Source organism: Mauremys reevesii, linkage group 8, assembly GCF_016161935.1.
Source record: "Mauremys reevesii isolate NIE-2019 linkage group 8, ASM1616193v1, whole genome shotgun sequence".
In the NCBI taxonomy this organism is placed as follows: domain Eukaryota; kingdom Metazoa; phylum Chordata; order Testudines; family Geoemydidae; genus Mauremys; species Mauremys reevesii.
This window is the reverse complement of record NC_052630.1, coordinates 24,880,401-24,899,069: the sequence shown is the minus strand read 5'-3', so window position 1 is coordinate 24,899,069 and position 18,669 is coordinate 24,880,401. Positions and strand designations below refer to the sequence as shown.

The 18,669-nt window shown below is 42.8% G+C and overlaps 1 protein-coding gene across 1 annotated transcript; it reads right to left on the bottom strand.

Moving 5' to 3' along the window:
* Positions 1 to 2,371: 2,371 nt before the first annotated feature.
* On the bottom strand, positions 2,372 to 18,274 carry MAT2B (methionine adenosyltransferase 2B). Its single transcript, XM_039486136.1, has 7 exons — positions 18,005 to 18,274; positions 11,015 to 11,209; positions 9,926 to 10,040; positions 9,345 to 9,497; positions 7,593 to 7,786; positions 5,588 to 5,701; positions 2,372 to 4,018 (listed from the first exon to the last, which is right to left on the bottom strand). The coding sequence occupies exons 1-7, from the start codon at positions 18,221 to 18,223 to the stop codon at positions 3,848 to 3,850; spliced, it is 1,161 nt and encodes a 386-aa protein (XP_039342070.1). The 5' UTR covers positions 18,224 to 18,274; the 3' UTR covers positions 2,372 to 3,847.
* Positions 18,275 to 18,669: the final 395 nt, after the last annotated feature.

Genomic DNA, 18,669 nt, shown 5'->3' with positions numbered 1-18,669 from the left:
CCTTAAAAAAATGGGTAAATGTTCCAATATAGAGGAAGAAACTAAGGCACAGAAGGTAAGTGACTTGCTGAAGGTTTCACAGTAAACCAACAACAAAGCCAGGAATAGAAACTAGACTATGTGGCTTTCTAAAAATAGATTTTCCTGTATACGTGTATGGAAATGAAAAATCCATATGTAGATGATCTGAGGTTACGTTATCAAACAAGAACTGACCTTCCACCCTAATGCTGAGATAATGTACAGGCTTGAAATGTAACCCTATGGCTTATCCAGTGTTTCCGAACCTTTTCAGGGGGGTGAGTTCTTATTCAAATTTTCCATCTTCTTGCATGTACTGTTAAAGCCTAAGTAAAAATGTTTCAAGAGGCTGTGTGATGGGGTGGGACTCAACACTGCAGCACCTTCTACTGGCTATTTTGGGAATTAGCTCTGCACCTTCTTCTGGTGGTGGTCTCGCACGCCAGCACCTCTGCTCCTGGATCCAAGTCATCCCAAGGACTGCAGCATCCTCTCCAGGACACAGAGACACTTGGTTCTCCCCATTTCCGGGGGAACTACAGTCCACTGTCCAGCCACTTCCCCAGTTGTCTAACTACTTCCTCAGTGGGGGCCGGCCCACTAATCCGGGTCCCAATCCAGGGATCCTGTAGATGGCAACCATGTGCTGTGTTCCCTCCAACCGCTCCATATTTTTCCCTAGGCCACTTCCTGTGGGCCCCAGCACCTCTTCATCCTTACCTCAAGACTTCAGCCAGCAGCTCTATCTAGCTCCCCTGATCCTTGCTGGCAGCACTGGCACACCTTCTTTCTGCTAGGAGCCTGGTCTTTTCCCCTCAACCTCCAGTCAGTTACTGAACTCTGCTCTGCCCTGCAGCCCTTCTTGTATTAGGCTGCCAGGCCATGATTGGCTATTCCTCTCAGCCCCTTTCAAATTGGTTGCTTCCAGCACGGCCTCCCTAAGGCTGCTTTTAACCTTTTCTGCCAGTGAGGAGCAGCCGCCCCATCACAGACTGACAGAATGCTTGACTGAAGGGTAAGAATATACAGGGAGTGACAGTCTTTGCACTGGATTGTAGTAAAAATTTCAAAGCTTCATAAGCCTCTGGTTGCGTTTCAGAATCCTTTAACGAACATTGCAACATCCTGCAATACCCTTGAAAAACCTTACTGAATTTAAGTTTAGTAGCAGTGGAGTCCATTCTATTAACAACGCACAGTTTATGTATTATTGTGGAGGTGGATGTAATTTCTCTAAAAGGGAGATATGACCAAGGTAAACCCCTGGAAGTGTTCTGAGCTTCAAAGAACTATTTAAATAATATCTCAGACATGAAAAACTTTTGGACACAAAATTAAGTGGGTTTTCAAGGAAGTCTCTAGATAAATGCAATGTGCCAAAAAACAGCCTTTTAAAATTACACCCTAAAAAGAGAACCAATGGCTGCTGATCACCTGTTGCAGGAGGACAAGCTCAGAGGCCCAAGCAATAGAGGGAAACAGGCAGATCTGCGCAGGATGGGTGCTTGTTCTGAGCTAACAGCTGTTATGAACTCATAACCACAGAAAAATGCCTCTGTCAGTTTGAAGGACTCATCACCTCCCAGAACCCTTGCTGGAGGTGTGATCTCTGTAGGTTCTTTTATTGTTTTAATATTTTCTATTTAAGGCTTTCACCTTAATAGTGGTAACTTATAACTGTGGGCAATTATGCTGTTTATAGCCTCGAAAGAGAAAGCAAAGTATAGATGCAGATATGGATCTCAGCCCAAGAGAGGTGATGACTGAGGAGCTGGTACATAAAGTGGGTGCTCTTGCTGGACCATGAGGGTGAAGGGGGTGAGGGCTCCGGCTGGGGGTGGGCTCTAGGGTGGGGCTGAGGATGAGAGGTTGGGGTGCAGGAGGGTGCTCCGGGGCTACAGTGGGAAGAGAGGACTCCCCCCAGCTCTCTCCTCCCACAGCAGCACCTGGGCTGATGGAGAGAGGTACTTCTCCCCACCACAGAGTTGCGGGGGGATGGGGCTGCAGAACAGGCACCCCTCTCCTGGCCGGGCCGGTTGGGGCCAGGCCGGCTGGGTCTGGCCCAAGGGAGGGGCACCACCCCAGCAGCTTGGGGCCAAGCTAGGTTGGGGCCGGGGGGAGGGTGGTTCCCGGGTGGGTCCCTGAGCTGAACTAGAAAGGCTGTTACGCAGCTGCCCAACTTGCAGAAACTTAGCACTCCACCCCTCCCTTAGGGGCTGTGGCCCATCAGTTGAGAAACATTTCTCTAGCCCATGACTGGGGAGTTAAATTTACTTGCTTTTACCATTATTTCCTCCAGGGCATATGAACATTGTGAAGCGGGTTGTAACTAATTAAGATTTAGAAAAAATTCTTGAGTCAACCACTGACACTGATGCCAGCAACATATATTTATTGTCATTTTCAAGATATAACTTACTGTGTGCATATCAAGACTGCAGACTAAAACAAACAAGTTTATGATAAACTTGTAACTCATATGTCAGAGAAGGAATTAGAGGGACTGATTTTAAAGTTGGCATGTAATAGATTTTTAAAACTGGTGATCTTCAGCTTTTTTGATCCATAAAGGCCTGAAGGGTTTCCAGGTTTTTTCTATTTATTTTTGCCTCAAATCTAGAATATTAAATCCAGTTTTCTGTGGTCTCCCTGGAAGATGTCAGAACAGGAATATTGTAAGCATCAAGATCTTACTGGAAGTTTGAATCTTTAAACAAGGACATTAGCATACATCAATTCTCAGAAATGTTAATTGGGCACTGAATTCAAACAGGTGTTAAGAACAAAGTTTTGAATAGTCCAAGACTTGTTTGCGTTAAGGAGCTTACACTGTTGTAGTTACTGAGCAAACCCTTAATGTAGGCATTACACCAGTAAGACACTTTCCGCATCAGTGTATGTGCCTATCTCAGGAGTTTTCACAGGGGAAACTACATTGTTGTAGTCAAGTTCTTGACTTTCTTCCCCTCAATTGTGCAGCTTTCACTTTTACTCTTTTTGATGCCCTTGTTTTACTACTTCTCCTACCACACAGTGTTCCAGCCTATATAGGATCTGAGTTTCTAGTATAACAAACAGGAAAACGAATATACACTTCAAGCCTTTACACAAAGCAAAGGAGGGCCCAAGCCCATTTCCCTCTCTTCTTCCCCTCCCTACACTTGGCAGGTCACCTTTAAAAAGAGACAAATGCATACAATGAACAAATATATGAAGCTGCAGGAGTTCCAAGATATATAACATTGTGAAAATATATCTCAAGCATAAAAACTACACTCAGTAATTGCAAAAATAAAGTTTCACATTCTTTTAAACATTTTGATCCAAGCTCAAAGCAAATGAACATTAAACCTCAATGATTCTCGCTTTAACCCACATTAGTACAATAACTTTAAAATTTAAAAAAAAAAAAAAGTGGAATCTTTTTTAGTGATAAAGAAACTGGCCAGGTCCTTCAAAGGATATACTGTACATATAGCAAAGACCCTAAGCATCAACAGTATATTCCAGCCAACAGGAAGTCTCCAGCTGGTCTGTTTCATACTTAGCATCAAATGTTACTGAAGACTAAGAACCATAATTCACTATGATCAGACATTCGGTTAGACCAGTACAAATAGAAGGAAAAACAAAACACTTTAAACAAGGTTCATTTTTTGCCATTGAGCTTTTTAGGCTAACAATTTCACTAGTGCAAGACCATATTTTTACCTGATTCGATGAAAGCTCATAAGTGTCACAATTTTTAAGAACACTCATACAAAACTATTTTTTTCCTTTTTTAAAAAAGTGCCACATACCATACTTTCATTAAAAAGTTTACAAATTAATGGAAGACAGTCTGTCTCCATCTCTTGTCAACAAGGAAAGGCCAAAGTGATTCTCTGATCCCAACTTGAAACGGCGTTCGTTGTCCTATTCCCAGCATCTCTAGCTTGGAGCAGTCGAGCTGAGCATTCCTCGGACGAAGAGCACCCACTACTGGGCTATCAGTAATCTTTAAAAAATAAAAATAAAAGAAACACTATATACAGTTAAAAATGGAGGCTTCTAAATAAGAATGAGTGTACACTATCATTTGTTGCTTTCAATACGTTTGTTCCCTTCAGGAGAGAGCCTACATAAGGAGTTCCTGCCACCTGAAATGCCCTTCCTTTCTCTCCATCTCAGACCTTATCTCAAATTAAAGTTAAATTGAAATCCATTTTCTCACTTACCTAAAATTTTTGAACAATAAAAGGCCAGGGAGACAATTTTTCATTTTGTAGAGCATTTAAGGATGGTGTGTATTAACCACCCTACAGAAAATCCCATTTTACTTGTACTCCTTGTGTGAATCTTCTTTATGACAAGTGGAAGAGTTCCCCTTCAGTTAGACAGCTACAAAATGCACCAGACCTGTCTGAACTGGTAAAGAGTGAGCCATTTAATGTTTTTTCACATCATTGTCTCCTCTCTTCCATATCTTATCCCCACTCCCCTGACAACGGCCAGGAAATGAGCAGATATGGATAACGGATGAGAAGTGCATGTTCGTGGGATGAAAAATGCTTTAGAGACCTGCTTCTGCCACCAACAGTAAAGGTTGTTAAATATATGATCTCAGACCAACCTCGTTTTTTGAGTGTAAGGTGTCTTTCTTCCATGTCACATTTTAGTACTAACTTTAGTAATTAAGAATCCCTGAACTTGTGAGCTAGTAAGTCTCACTTTACCTTTAAATATAAACCCTAGAAGTTAACAGCATCTCACTACTAACACATGTAGTAGATTTTTTTTAAGCAAGTCTGATCCTGAGGTGCTAAGCATTTTCAACTTGCCCTTTTCCTCAAATTTCCTCCTGTCTAGTTTAGATTTACATAAACTCTAAGGTTATATGTTTTTAAATCCACCATTCTAAATATCCATGGATATTTCTCAACAATGAAGACCTATTCAGAGAATGGAATTTGAAAAGAAATAATAGTAACTTAAACGTTACAACAATACAAAGGAGATTACAAAATTTACTGTATCTTAATTTGAAGATGATTTTTTTCATTAAAGGAAGACTAAGAGGCAAAAATTAGTTACAACTTTATTGATTACTAAGAGAAATCGCTCAGTTTACAAAAAGTAGTCTGCAAAACTAAGGTATGCTAAATTAAATCTATGACTGCTAATTAAGTAGTTGGCTATTATTCATTTTAAAAATATCAAAAGATTCTGCTTTAGCCAGCTGTATCCTAGAAATACTTTACACACTAGACTTTTACATTTCTATAAGAATATACTGTACTTATGGGTAGGTTGATTTCTGACTGAAACAATACATGTGTTATAGGAAATCAGAATCCAGTTAACCTAGCAGCTGTCATTTCCTTGCAGGAGAAGATATCTGACAAAGTTGTTGGCAATACATCATACTATACTGAGGATTTTTGGGACCCTTCTTATTGCAATACTAAGATGTAACTGTTCATGCTATCAGGAGAAGTGGCTCACTTGTATTTTCAGTACAAGAAAGTGGCTCAAATGAAAGCATTCAGAAATTTCTATACTTTTGTATAGCCTCAACATTACTTACTGGTCTCAAGTGGCTGCTGGGAAGGTTGAAAGCATCTGCTATAGCACAGGCCATTTCATACTTGGTCATCTGTTCATTACCAGACCAGTGGAATGTTCCTTTTATTGATGGATCCTAGAAAGAAACAAGCACAGATGAAGGGTCAGGCTGGCTCTTTTACAGAAATAGATTATACAGGCTGACATTCAAACAAGACATGCCATCCTGAAAAACAAGTTAACAATTAATTTAAATACTTCTGGAAAGAATATATATTTCCAGAGTAGAGATTGAGCAGATGCTTGGGATGTGAAAAATGTAGCCCTTATAAAGCTATCAGAGACGCTGAATACGCTTGACTCAACTGTGCATGAATTGAATGCACTCTTAAAGATGACACGACAGAAAAGGTTAAATGTATAGAAAAATCCATTCTAAGCCAATCATTTATCAAAATTCAAATAATGCAAGCGTGACAGACACCATAAACCCTCTTCTCCCTCACATCAAATGAGGCGATGTAGAAGTACTCAGATTGAACAAAGGCATAACTTTTTATATATATAGGTGTTGACAAGTCCAATCCTGTCCACATAATATGGCTGGCTGTGCAGTATACCACACTATGAGTCAATTTACTTGTCACCTCTCACACAGCGATTTTTGGATAGTGACTGCCAAAGCTAATATTGCAAGACAATTTCAGTGTAGTGTTTCCACATGTTTGCAGCTTGCTGAAAAGTTACAATTTTGCACTTCAACATGAATTTTTCCATGCATAGTTCCTATCAATAGTTTTTTGGGGGAAATTATACCTGACAGTTTTGAGTTAAATTGGAAAAATACACTTACCATTTAAAAAAATTCTAACTGCAGTTTTTAGAAGAGTGATGGGACTGGGATAGTTGGAAACAGCTAAAGGTTGAAAGATGGCTCTTGGACATGTAAGTAGCTCTTTGGAGAGCTGTACACTTCTGCCAGGTTTTGGGGGGGCAGGGGGGGGAAAACAACTTATTTTGGTTTTGCAGAACTATGAGAGTTTGAAAACTGTCCATTGAATATGTACAGTATAGAAGTGCACACAATGAACAGATTAACTGAACGTGCCTGCACAACTCTGAAGTGTACACTCTGCATAAAGATTCTGGGCTGCTCCCTCTTAAACTGGGAGCTACTGCCTGCTGGCTAGCCTTCTAAGCCATTATTTCCCCAGAACTGTGTTTGTTTGAAATTGGGATCATTAGAGAAAATTCAGTTAATGGCTTCCAGGGGCCAACATGTTTGAAACTTGTTACATGGGAGTGCTTCCCCAGGCTTCTCTTTGGCCTTCTCAGTTGGAGTCTATCTACAGCAGCTAAATGTTATTACCAGGGTTATCTGCATATATGAATACCTCTTCCATGGTCCTACTCTGACAGCTCAGCTGAAAGAGCTCTGTAGTGGCGGCTTAATGAGGATTGTATAAGAAGGTACAAGATGGTAGAGAGCTCATGTTCCATTTCAGAAAAATTGGAGCATTTACAGTTTCTCTGAAACCCCGAACTCTCTATCAATATCCACCCCATTCTGTCTCTCTGCAGCTCCATCAAATATTTTTTATGCCACACTCAGCACCACTGCATGAGCATCTTAAAGAACTGTGTCCACCATGAAGTCTAATCAATGTTGATCTTAAATTTTCTACCCTTTTGGGTTTTTTGTACAATTTATTGTAGAAATACTACGGTGATGAACTGATTACTTGCATTTTTAGTCCTAGAGACAGCAAAATTCATGGTCATTATAATTTCTTGTACGCAAACAGCTAAGAAAGCTCTGGGTCCTGCTCTCCCACTCTCATCCTTGCAACTTACAATTCCATCATTTCCCAAGTAGCACAATACTCGGGAAGGTTCATGGATAGAGTTATTGAAGTAGCAGAGGCTCAGCCCAATGCGCTGAAAATTAGAACCAGAACCTTGGATTTGATTTGGTACTCAACTGTACCACAGCTGGGAGAGAAAAATTAAAAAACAAAAATTCTCACCAACATTCTCTTCTCTGATAGCTGCCGGCAAACACTGGCTACATCATTGATGTTGGTGGGAAATCGCTGTTGCCAATGGTCCATATTGGCTGATTTGTTACTGAACTGCACTTTATCAAACATAACAGTCACAGCACTCTCTTCCAGATTTTCTACTTCCCCATACAAGATAGGAATTCTGAGCACTGCAGCACCTAAGAGGTAAAATATTCTTTTAAAAGCATTAAAAGGAAATTATGAATAGCTATGACCTAATGAAACCTTGAGAATAACCCTAAGAGAATTTCAGAATGTGAATAAAAATTGTTTTAGACATTTGGTAAACATTACATATATTCACACTCCTAAAAGAAAACCAGTATTAACTGGGATTGTGTACGGTCTGCTTTCATCTCATTTTTAGTCAATATGAAGTTTTCAAATTTCATATAGAACTGAGAACATTTATATATAGTAAATTAGAGTTGCTAAAATTACACCGAAAGACATCTATTCCTCTTTGTATAAAGCAGACATTTATATAGCTAATACTTCTATTCAAAGTGTTTATAATGCCAATGATCTGTACTGTCAATGGACAGGGAGAGGCACTTAAAGGTGAATACCCAAGACTTGCAGAGAAAAGATAAGAACAATATAAAACGAATGAGAGAAAAAAAAAGGCATCTCACAAGGGAACCATGGTGGGGGGGGAGCGGAGGGGAACAATATTACAGAGAAAGTGAGAAATTAGTAAACAGAGGGAATTAAATTAACTCAAGTGGCTACTTTAAAAAAAATCATCATCAAAGAAAATATGTAAATTTAGGCAATTAGGAAGTGAAGAACAACATATAAGTTGCTGAGACTGTACAAGAGATTTTTTCATAAATGAACACTTGCAAAAAGTGTGACTATATACAAGATTGCTGTCTGGATGATATATTCCCTAAGGTAGCAAGGGAATTATCATTTGCTTTGACACTAACAGTTTTGAAAGGTTATCAAAACTGAGACAGGGAAGAAAGAACAGAGAACCATTTTGGGTTGTTGGGTTTTGTTTTTTTAAAGGAAGCCAAGTGATCTCTCGTTGCTTCAAACAAAAATAAAAAATATATATATCATAAGAAAAACCACTAAAAACCTAATTGTAAATAGAAGTATTCACAATACAAATATATAAAGATCTTGCAACACAAACTTGATTGGTTTCTTTTATTCTAGAATCACAAACTTAATAGTTGAAAGAGTGATCCATGTACTATTTGGATTTTAGTAAAACGATTCAGTATATTATGATATCTTACCCAAAATCAACTTAAATCTGCTTACATAGGAATACAGCCATAGACTGATTACTGAATGAAAGACCATAACCAAAGGGTTATGAAACACAGCAAAGTACTGAGTTGGGGGAAGGTGTCTAGTGTTGGGCCCAGTGTTACCTTCATTACCAATCCAGAAGAGGGGGCAAACAGCATCTTAATAAAATTCAGAGATGATACTAAATTGTGAGGTTTTGCAAACACTATTAGGATAGAAATAATACAAAGGCAGCTACTGAGTTCAGGAACATCAGCAAAGAAAATTAGATTCCACTGGTAGGAAAGAGGAAACAATCCCACAGGGACAGGAAGTTAGATTAGATGTTCTAGCAGGTCTTTTTCAAATCTAGACTCTATGATTTTATTAATTTAATATGACCTATTAGCTCATCTGTAACAAAGTGAGAAGGAAAAAAAAACTTCAATTGTATTTAAATTGTATTCTTACCTTCATTATTTTCAAGGACTGCCTTTTCTCCTTCTAATTTAGTTTTACCATAAAGATTTAGGGGATTTGGTGCATCACTCTCTTTATAAGGAGGATTTGTTCCATCAAACACATAGTCTGTACTAATGTAGATCAGAAATGCTCCAACTCCAGCTAAGATAAAAGATGTGTGTGTGGGGGGGGAAATAAAGAAAAAAAAAACAACTTACTATGAGAGATAAAGGGGGAAATTGCTATTCATTGCACCTAAAGACATTAGTACTCTGTTTAATTCAAATTCACCATAATTCATACTTTCAGTACGAAACTAGTCATGGATGGGAAAAAAAATGCATGGTCTAGATTTAATACTATCCCCCTTGCCTTCTCACCCCTTCATTCCCTCACTTTGACACCTTGCTAATCCTCCACACATACACGTGTTGTCTTCACCTAAATAAGCTAGATAGAAAGCTTGTTGAGGCAATGATGGATCTTGGCTGTTTAAGTGTGGAGTGTTATGCATACTTATACCACTGTATAAATTAATGCAGTATCCTGGCAAAAAAAATAAAAATGAATCCATCTCATTGTCTCTTTACCTGCTTCTTTTGCTAAGTTCCCTGAAGCAGTCACATTGAGCTGAGAAACAGCATCTGCTTGACTTTCTACAACATCTGGTCTTCTCTCAGCAGCACAATGCACTATCACATGAGGCTGAAAATTAAAGACTCAATTTTAATGAGGAATAAAATAAAAAAAAATAGCAATTGTGCCCTCAACATAGAAACCAGGCCTGTCATCTACAGAGAAACTAAATAGTATTATAATTTAATTGTGGCACTGTTCCACAACAATCATCATTTATTGTGAAATCTCAAAGAGCTTTCTTTCCTTTGGAAATGCAATAGAATAAAGCTGCCTTAAGATTTTACAATAAATATCTAAGGATCTCATTCAGTAATTTTGCAGTCATGACCCTCAATAATATCTATCTTACAGCAAGGAGTTTTGTTCTCATCTGAGTGTTAAAGATGATATGGGTTAGACTCAATACCCAATCATCCAGAATGGTAATTAAACAATGCTAACCAAATTAGATTTAAATGGTATTAATGCAGAGTTCATAAATGATTTGCTTGGCAGGTGTTGACCAGGCACAAGAGCTTTATAACTCTTTTCTAGACTAGGTCCCTATTTATTCTAGAATAAATGTTTAAAAAGCTTATTCCCTGGTAGCTGTGAAACAGCTTGGAAGTTTGCGAAACACAGCATTGACTGTTACAAGCAGATTTCTGCCATGAGAGAAACAAGGTATACAGAATAATTATTTGTATCTTTAGTGCGATGAAACCTTATTGTAACACTGCAGTGTCTTCATACAAATCATTACAGAACTGTAACGGCTTTTTATTTAACTACCAAATGTGTGTGTTTACACTGACTTGCTGTTGATTTTTGTATCTAGGGATATTACGCAAACACAGAGTAGTCACTGTACAAATTAGTGAAACAACAAAACTGCCATCTTCTTCCAAACTACTACCTCATAGGATTTTGGAGTGCAACTGGGATCATATGAGCTAACTGGTGTAAGGCATCTTAAACTTATTTGTTTAATGAAGGATACACATAGTCTCCAGTGCAATATGACAAGTTGTCTGCTTCTTCTTGCCTTCCAGTAATCTTACCTGAAAATCCTGGATAATGTCATGAACCTCAACAGAATTCAGAAGATTAACTCGTTCAAATTTGGGTCGAGCTCTTCTGTATCCACAGCCAACTGCATGCCAATTGTTTTCATTAAATTCTTTGTACACGGCTCTGCCAAGAAGCCCAGTAGCTCCTGTAATCAGAACACGTCTATTGGGAATATCAACATCTTCCTAGGGGGGAAAAAAAAAGAACACCATTTGTATTTATTTCCATTATACTTAATGTCTCAGTTAATGTTTTATTATTTGGATGCAACCATAATCAGCGCGAATGAGTGTGATCATATTATTCCTGAAAAACATTCAGGTTTGCTTTCTTTACTGTTTTCAAAAACGTAATGATTAAGTGATACATGGAGCCCTATAAAGCTTTGTAAAATGTAAATACTTGAAAGCATAGGATAATGTTACAGCAGCGAATATAGATACACGTGTGTGTTAGTTCAGAGATCTGAACTGCAGAGCTTCATTCAGAAACTTATTTATGTCAGTAGAGGTGAATGAAAGAATGAAAAAATATCAAAAACAAAGGGTCAGATATTTAAGGGAGCTCATAATTCAGTAGCTCCACTGCACAACAGGAACTGCTGGGTGGTGCGTGCTTCTGAAGATCTGGCTCTGAATGTCTTGTTGAAAAAGTTGTGAACTAATCCTGCAATGAGCTCCTTCTGGGCAGCTTCTGTACCCAGGAAGGGTCCCGCTCACTACAAAAGGATTCTGCAGAGGTATTCTCATGAGGCGCTCACTGCAGAATTGAGATGTAAATTGAATATTTCAGGCAAATAATAAATAAAATACTCACACAATTCATGTTTAGTTGAACAAGATGAATCAGAAAAATGCTTTGATTATTCAACCTGCTCCAAATGTCCATGTGGTATCATAGAATCATAGAATTCAAGATCAGAAGGGACCATTATGACCATCTAGTCTGACCTCCTGCAAGATGCAGGCCACATAAGTCGATCCACCCACTCCTGAACTAATTCTCTCCCTTGACTCTGCTGTTGAATGCTCCAAATCATGATTTAAAGACTTCAAGTAGCAGATAATCCACCAGCAAGCGACCCCTGCCCCATGCTTCGGAGGAAGGCGAAAAACCTCCAGGGCCACTGCCAATCTACCCTGGAGGAAAATTCCTTCCCGACCCCAAATATGGCGATCAGCTGAACCCCGAGCATGTGGGCAAGACTCTCCAGCCAGACCCTCTGGAAAAGGCTAACAATATCCCAACATTGACCCTTTGTACTAATTACCAGTGTGGCACGTTATTGACCTATTGACTAAACCCGTTATCCTATCATACCATCCCCTCCATAAACTTATCCAGCTTAATCTTAAAGTCGTGGAGGTCCTTCGCCCCCACTGTTTCCCTCGGTAGGCTGTTCCAGAATTGCACTCCTCTGATGGTTAGAAACCTTCGTCTAATTTCAAGCCTAAATTTCCTGACTGACAATTTATATCCATTTGTCCTCCTGTTCACATTAGCACTGAGCTGAAATAATTCCTCTCCTTCCCTGGTATTTATCCCTCTGATATATTTAAACAGTGCAATCATATCTCCTAAAGCATACTTCAGTGCTTAAACAAGATTACCTACAGATAAACTTATATAAATTACATACAAAATGGAGAGTGCAAGAATCTTTAATAATGAAAAGTGACTAGTAACCTCAATATAGGGGTTGTGAGCTGCTTCTCCTATAATTATAAGCAAAAATATGGTATACTTAAATTTAGTCAGATGACTGAAGGATGTTTTAGAGAATCACTCTGAATTTACAAGACAAATATTGGATGCTCATTTAAATTTGCACTAGAAACGGAGAACACCTCAGATGAAATCTAAGCAAAGTGATACGCTTTAACAGTTTAAGTAGATGCAATTTGTATTCGGTTACTCTACCTTGCACAGACAGCACAAATGAGTAAGCAAGTTTACAACCAGGAAACCATTTCAAACAGACTTGGATAAACAATCATGGGTCTTTTCAGTTTGCCAGCAGATAGCAGACATCTGCCATAGTTTCAGAACAAATTTATTTTAAGTATGAAAAAGATCAGATTTCCCAACTTCTATACATAACCCACCCACAATAAGCATTACATTGATTCTTTACTGAATGCCTCCCTGAAGCAATGTTTGCTCTGCAAGCAGATCCAGTGGCTGTCTCTGCTGGTGTTCATGGTTTTGTGTGTCAGCAGCAGCACTGACAGGGTGAACAGAACCAATGGAAGTAACAAGTCTTGTCAATTTTAAGGTTCCTTGGGAAATCAGCTACAGAGGTACTGGAGCAGTCTTTCTCCAGACTCAGAATGACAACACCCTATGTGAACACATTCAGAAAATTTTCCTTTAAAATCAGAAGATATGGAAGCTTAAATCCTAACTCCTGGTTTTGCTCCATATTCCACTTTCTGCAAGAAAAGATTCCTGTTTGCTTCTGCATTTCTCTAGCTAAAGGGGCAGGGGTGAATATTATATATTCAAGTTATGTCTGGCAACTGCTGTGCCTAGGTAACTCAAGTTGCACAGGTCTGCTAGCTCTTTTTTGAGCTTGTTAAAATTACCAATCCCATTTTATATCAAATTACAAGAGGGTAGATACTTTTACTTTAATATTAAAACTGTGACATGACTGCTGAATGTCAGCCTGAGTTTTACTGTAGTCCTGCCTGATTAGAGGATACATCCAAAAAGCTAGTTATGGCTATGAAGGTTTCCGATAAGATTTCTCTCTATATTTTTAACTTAAATTGTATAAAGCAACATAAAGAGTAGTCTGTAATGTTTTGAGTGTCATTCCGTAGCACACAAGTTTTATCAAATTGACAGATTCAAGATACTGTTCAAGGAAGCCTCACTGTTGCCAGGATTTCCAGGCATTCTATAATTGAGAAGCAGTCACTTGCATTCGAACACTTCCAACTATGAATATAAAAGTTCCATTACCAGCTAATTTGTAACTGTACCCACTATTTGAGTGGTAGAATAAAGCACTGTACAGATACATCTCACGCTTCAAGAAGTTCAGTGTTCATTGAGGATAAAGGCAAAGGAAGTTTTGAAGTACGAACTAGGATGTTAACCTGAGTTATGTAACAGTAAAGTCTGAAATACGATCAAAAGAACTTTAATCAGAGATCTCTCTTTCAGATAAAAAGAAAAGAATGAATATGCAATGACACCAAAAGCTGAGAAACAGAAAATTTTAAAAGACAACATTCCTCTGTAGACATTACTTGAATGTAATTTAAGAGTATGAGTTTTCAAACGAGGTGGAAAGTTTCAAGCTTTCACCTTGAAACTTGTTATAAAAATATTTTAGATGAAATCTAGACTACATAAGGAGATATGAGCTTGACAGCATGACACAACAATGATGCAGTCCAACTGTTAAAATCCTTTAAATTTCAATGCTAATACAATTTAGTGACGACAACACACAGTAATTGGCTATGAATTGGCAACCAATGCAGTTTTGGGCTGTACCATGCACATTGTCATAAACAGATAGTTAAGGGTTAATGCCTCTTTTACCTGCAAAGGGTTAAGAAGTTCACCTAGCCTAGCTGACACCTGACCAGAGGAACCAATGGAGGAACAAGATGTTTCAAAAGGAAGGAGGGAAGTTTCCTTTGTTTAGAGTCAGTTTCAGTTTCAGCAGGAGTGAAAAAGATCAGGGAACCAGCCTCTTATCAGAGTAGTAAGTTTTAGAAAGAAATAAATAGGTTTATGTTTATTTTCTTTTGTAACTTGTCTTTGTGCAATTAGAGGAGTAATCAAATTTGGGTATTCTTGTGTGCACTAAGGTTTTTTGCCCAAGGGAACATCCTGTGTTTTAAATCTGTTGTCTGTGAGATCAGCTTGTATGCTGTCTCCCAGAGGTTTTTTTCTTTTCTGCCACTTCCATCTATTTGGCTTCAATCTCCCCCGCCTCGGTTACAGTTTTGGGCTTCCCATCTAGGATGTACCTTTCTATTTCCTCAGGAACACCCTCTAAGAACTGCTCCATTTGCATTAGGAAGGACAGATCTTCCAGAGATTTAACACTTGCTCCTGATATCCAGGCATCCCAATTCTTTCCAATGTGGTAGGCATGTCGTGTAAATGACACATCTGGTTTTCACCTTAGGGCTCTGAACCGCCGATGGGCATGCTCCCCCATTCTGATTCTGGCCTTGTTTTTAAAAGGTTCATAAATTGTACATAGGCATTTCAGCCGCCACCTCTGCTAAGGGTCCTCCATCTCCTCAGCCTGGAGTTGGAGGTTTGAGGCCACCCGCTTGAGGAGCTCTTCATGCACCTTAAAGTCCTCCTGTAGAATGGGCGGAGGGGCTGCTATGGTCTCCTCCGGCACCAGCGAGGGGGCCAGTCCAGCTCCCAGGGCGTCGGGAGTTGCCGGAGGTTTGATCCCCGAGACCGAATCCGGGCCCGGTATCACCTGCTTGGTACCCGACGACTTTTGACTCTGTCATTGGGGGGGGGGGGGGAATGGAGAAGGGGGGAGGACACTGAATGGGTATGGGACACTCCTGCTACCGAGCGGGGTCTCACCTGGGTGGGCAACTGCAGCCACCGTGCCCCTTGCCACTGACTGGCTTGGGTACCAGGCGGTGCAAATTGCTCGAGGAGTGGTACGGCTCGGGGACGGGCGGCTGGGTGCCGAAGCCGAGGTCACCATTGACCATACGGTGTCGTAAGAGCGGCGGGAGCGTCTATGGTCGTGTCAGTGCAGACCTCGAGAAGTGGACCTCAATGACGAGGAGCGGTACTCGTCGGAGGTGCTGCTCTCGTAGTCATCCCAGCGGTCGTAGCTATAACGCCTAGGTGCCTGTTGAGGGGAGCTCCAGGCGTGGTCTGGTGGAGCCGGTACTCAAACCTGAGTGTCTGTAATGACGGTGTCGGGATCTGCTCCTGTAGCCACAATTCGAGGAGTGTCGACGCCGCCTGTCTTACTGCCTGTCCCCTCCAGTGGGGTGTAGAGGCCCCTTGAGACTCCCGCGCAGGCGAGTCAGCCAATCTGAGCAGAATAGAGGGCTGATGCGAGCTAAGTGAAGACCTTGTTGAACAGGGCGGCGCACGGTCTCAGAGTGGGGACTGTGTCTTGCCAGGGAGGGCTGGTGTGCTCCCAACGGCGGCTTCCCTCAGGACCAGATGCCCGTCTCAAGCGGCGGACCCGGCACCAGAAGGGAGAGGATGTCACGTGCAGCCTCCAGTGTCGACGGCATTCTCACCGCAGGAGAGGCACACGCAGACGGGACCGGGCTACTCCGCTCAGCACGAGTCGGAGGTCTGGGTCCCGAGGGGGATCGTGGGCTGCCCAACTCAGGGCCGGCCTCACCCCTGTCCTTTTGTCGGTGCCGCTGATTCTTTCCCTGCTTCTTAGCAGGTGAGCGGTGCCGGCTGGTGGAGAGAGCCAACGCAGATTCCATTAGCAAGGCCCGGAGCCGGATATCCCTCTCTCGTTTACTTCGGGGCTTGAACAAACTGAGATTTTACAGCGGTCTGTAATGTGGGTCTCGCCCAAGCAGCGGAGACACTGAGTGTGTGGGTCACTTCTTGGCACAGAAGTGCAACAGGAGTTGCACGACTTAAAGCCTGGGGTATGGGGCATGCCCTGCACCAGGCAGCTAACTAAAAAAGTTATCCAACTACTGGAGACGAGTACTACTAAGGCTAATAGGAGAGCTACAGCAAAGCTGGAGCACGAAGTTCTGACTACCTTCACTGGCAGCAAGAAAGAACTAAGGGGGGGGGGGGGGAGTGCGCAGTTCCCCTTATAGCGCGATACAGAGACGCCACATCAGGGGTCACAGCGGTGTCCCCCCCCGCCCATGGGTACTGCTAAGGGAAAAACTTCCGGCATTGGTGCACGTGGGAGCACACACACCTACTGTGGAATACACATGAGCAATCGCTCGAAGGAGGAGGATGTAGTCTTAGACCATCACAAAAAGAGTGCTATTGTCCCCCCTGGAGGTAAACATCTGGATGAGGCACAAGCCTGATTTATTAAAATCAAATTAAAGAGCACATACAACAGAAGTGGTAATAATGGATCCCACTAAACGTAACATTATCTTCAAGTAAATGGAATACATACTTTTAGATAATGCAGACAGAGATTACTCCCCCAGGAACAGGAAGCTGAAGGAACCTTTTCATCAGTTAATCTGATAACAGTTTCATAAATAACTACCTCTTACCGCCCAGAAATCTAATTAGATTTGTTTTCCTTCCTTAGGTCCAGTGATGTTTATAATGCAGTACTGATGAGCGTTGCTTTCTGGCTATGTTTGGTGTAGGGCTACATCAGACATGGCAGGAGCACCTATTTCAAAACTAGGGGATTCATTGTGCAGTGGGCTGCTTGTTTGGGGCGCTAGGTGACCCTGGCTAGCCTGGAGAGCTGAGGTGGGCAGGCCCTCTGATGAGCAGGCTACTTGGGAGCCGGGTCTCCACTCAGAGTCATGCTACAGGAGGGGAGTTGTCCCGCTCCCCAAGCTCCGCTGCTAGGGGTGAGAGCAGACGGCGCCACCGGACCCAGCCCGCAGAGCCGCCCAGACGGGGTGGCAAGTGGGGAAATTTGCCCCAGGCCCTGCAGAGGTCGCCCCGCAAGATATAATATTCTATAGTGTTGCAAATTGTATGGACGGGGCCCCCGACATTGCTTTCCCCCAGGCCCCCTGAATCGTCCGGGCGGCCCTGCCAGCCGGGAGCTTGCCCGACGCGGTGCCGACGCTCGGCGATGGCTCTACGGGGTGCAGGCCTACGGGGGGGCGGGGCAGCCAGAAACAGGCCGCAGGTGCTGCCCGCGGGGAGGGGTCTGGCGAGTCGGTCCCGGTGGCTAGAGGCCCCGCCAGCGGCTGTTACGGGTCAGGCCGCTCCTCCCCCGTCACTGCCCCCGGGCGGCGCGGGGAGTCGGCCTGAGCCCCCCCAGCCGCTCTCCGCGCCCCGCTCACCTCCACCAGCTCGCACTGCCCCGGCACGAAGCGGATCTTGAGCTCCTTCTCCCGGCCAACCATCCCCGCCGGCCTCGGCCTCGGCCTCCCGCTGCGCCACTGACCCCCTGGCTCCGGGAGCGGCCGACAACCGCTTCCGAGCTCACTGCGCAGCTCGGCAGCTGATTGGTTCCTCCGCCGGGAGCGATGGGGGTGTACGTGAGGCGCGCCAGGCTCCATCCCGCCAGCTCATTGGCCCCGCTCTCAGCCGGCGCACGCGCGGGGCTTAGTCATGAGCCCATTGGCCGGAGGGGGCCTCACGGGCACACAACGCTTCTTAAAGGGGCAGCAGCCCCGTCACGCTTTGTTTTGACAGGTAGGGGAACCGGCCCAGCCCCGCTGCTCCCCAGTGTGGTGCAGTGACAGCGCGGGGCTCGGCTGCGGCTGGTGCCGCCTCGGCCACACTTCGCTCAGCTACGCCCAGGCCCCGCGGCAGGGAGGTGCTGGTGGGGCCCGGGTCAAGCCCTCCATCTGCCGGGCTGCGGGCCTCGGGGCCAACAGGGCTGGTTCCTGGACCTGGGCAGGCCCCAGCACCGGGCCGGAGCTCAGCCCCCTCCGATAACTGAGGCAGCCCCAACCTCACTCGTTTTCAGTGGGCTGGGGCAGGGGTGCGGGAGGGCCTGAGT

What these genes read in the sequence shown, in the direction of transcription:
- MAT2B (XM_039486136.1), bottom strand. Translation starts at nt 18,223, where the DNA reads ATGGAGCCTGGCGCGCCTCACGTACACCCCCATCGCTCCCGGCGGAGG. An exon ending in ACATTATCCAGGATTTTCAG is followed by an intron (nt 10,041 to 11,014) that starts GTAAGATTACTG and finishes TTTAATTTTCAG; the next exon opens with CCTCATGTGATAGTGCATTG. An exon ending in AGTCCTTGAAAATAATGAAG is followed by an intron (nt 7,787 to 9,344) that starts GTAAGAATACAA and finishes TTTACCTCTTAG; the next exon opens with GTGCTGCAGTGCTCAGAATT.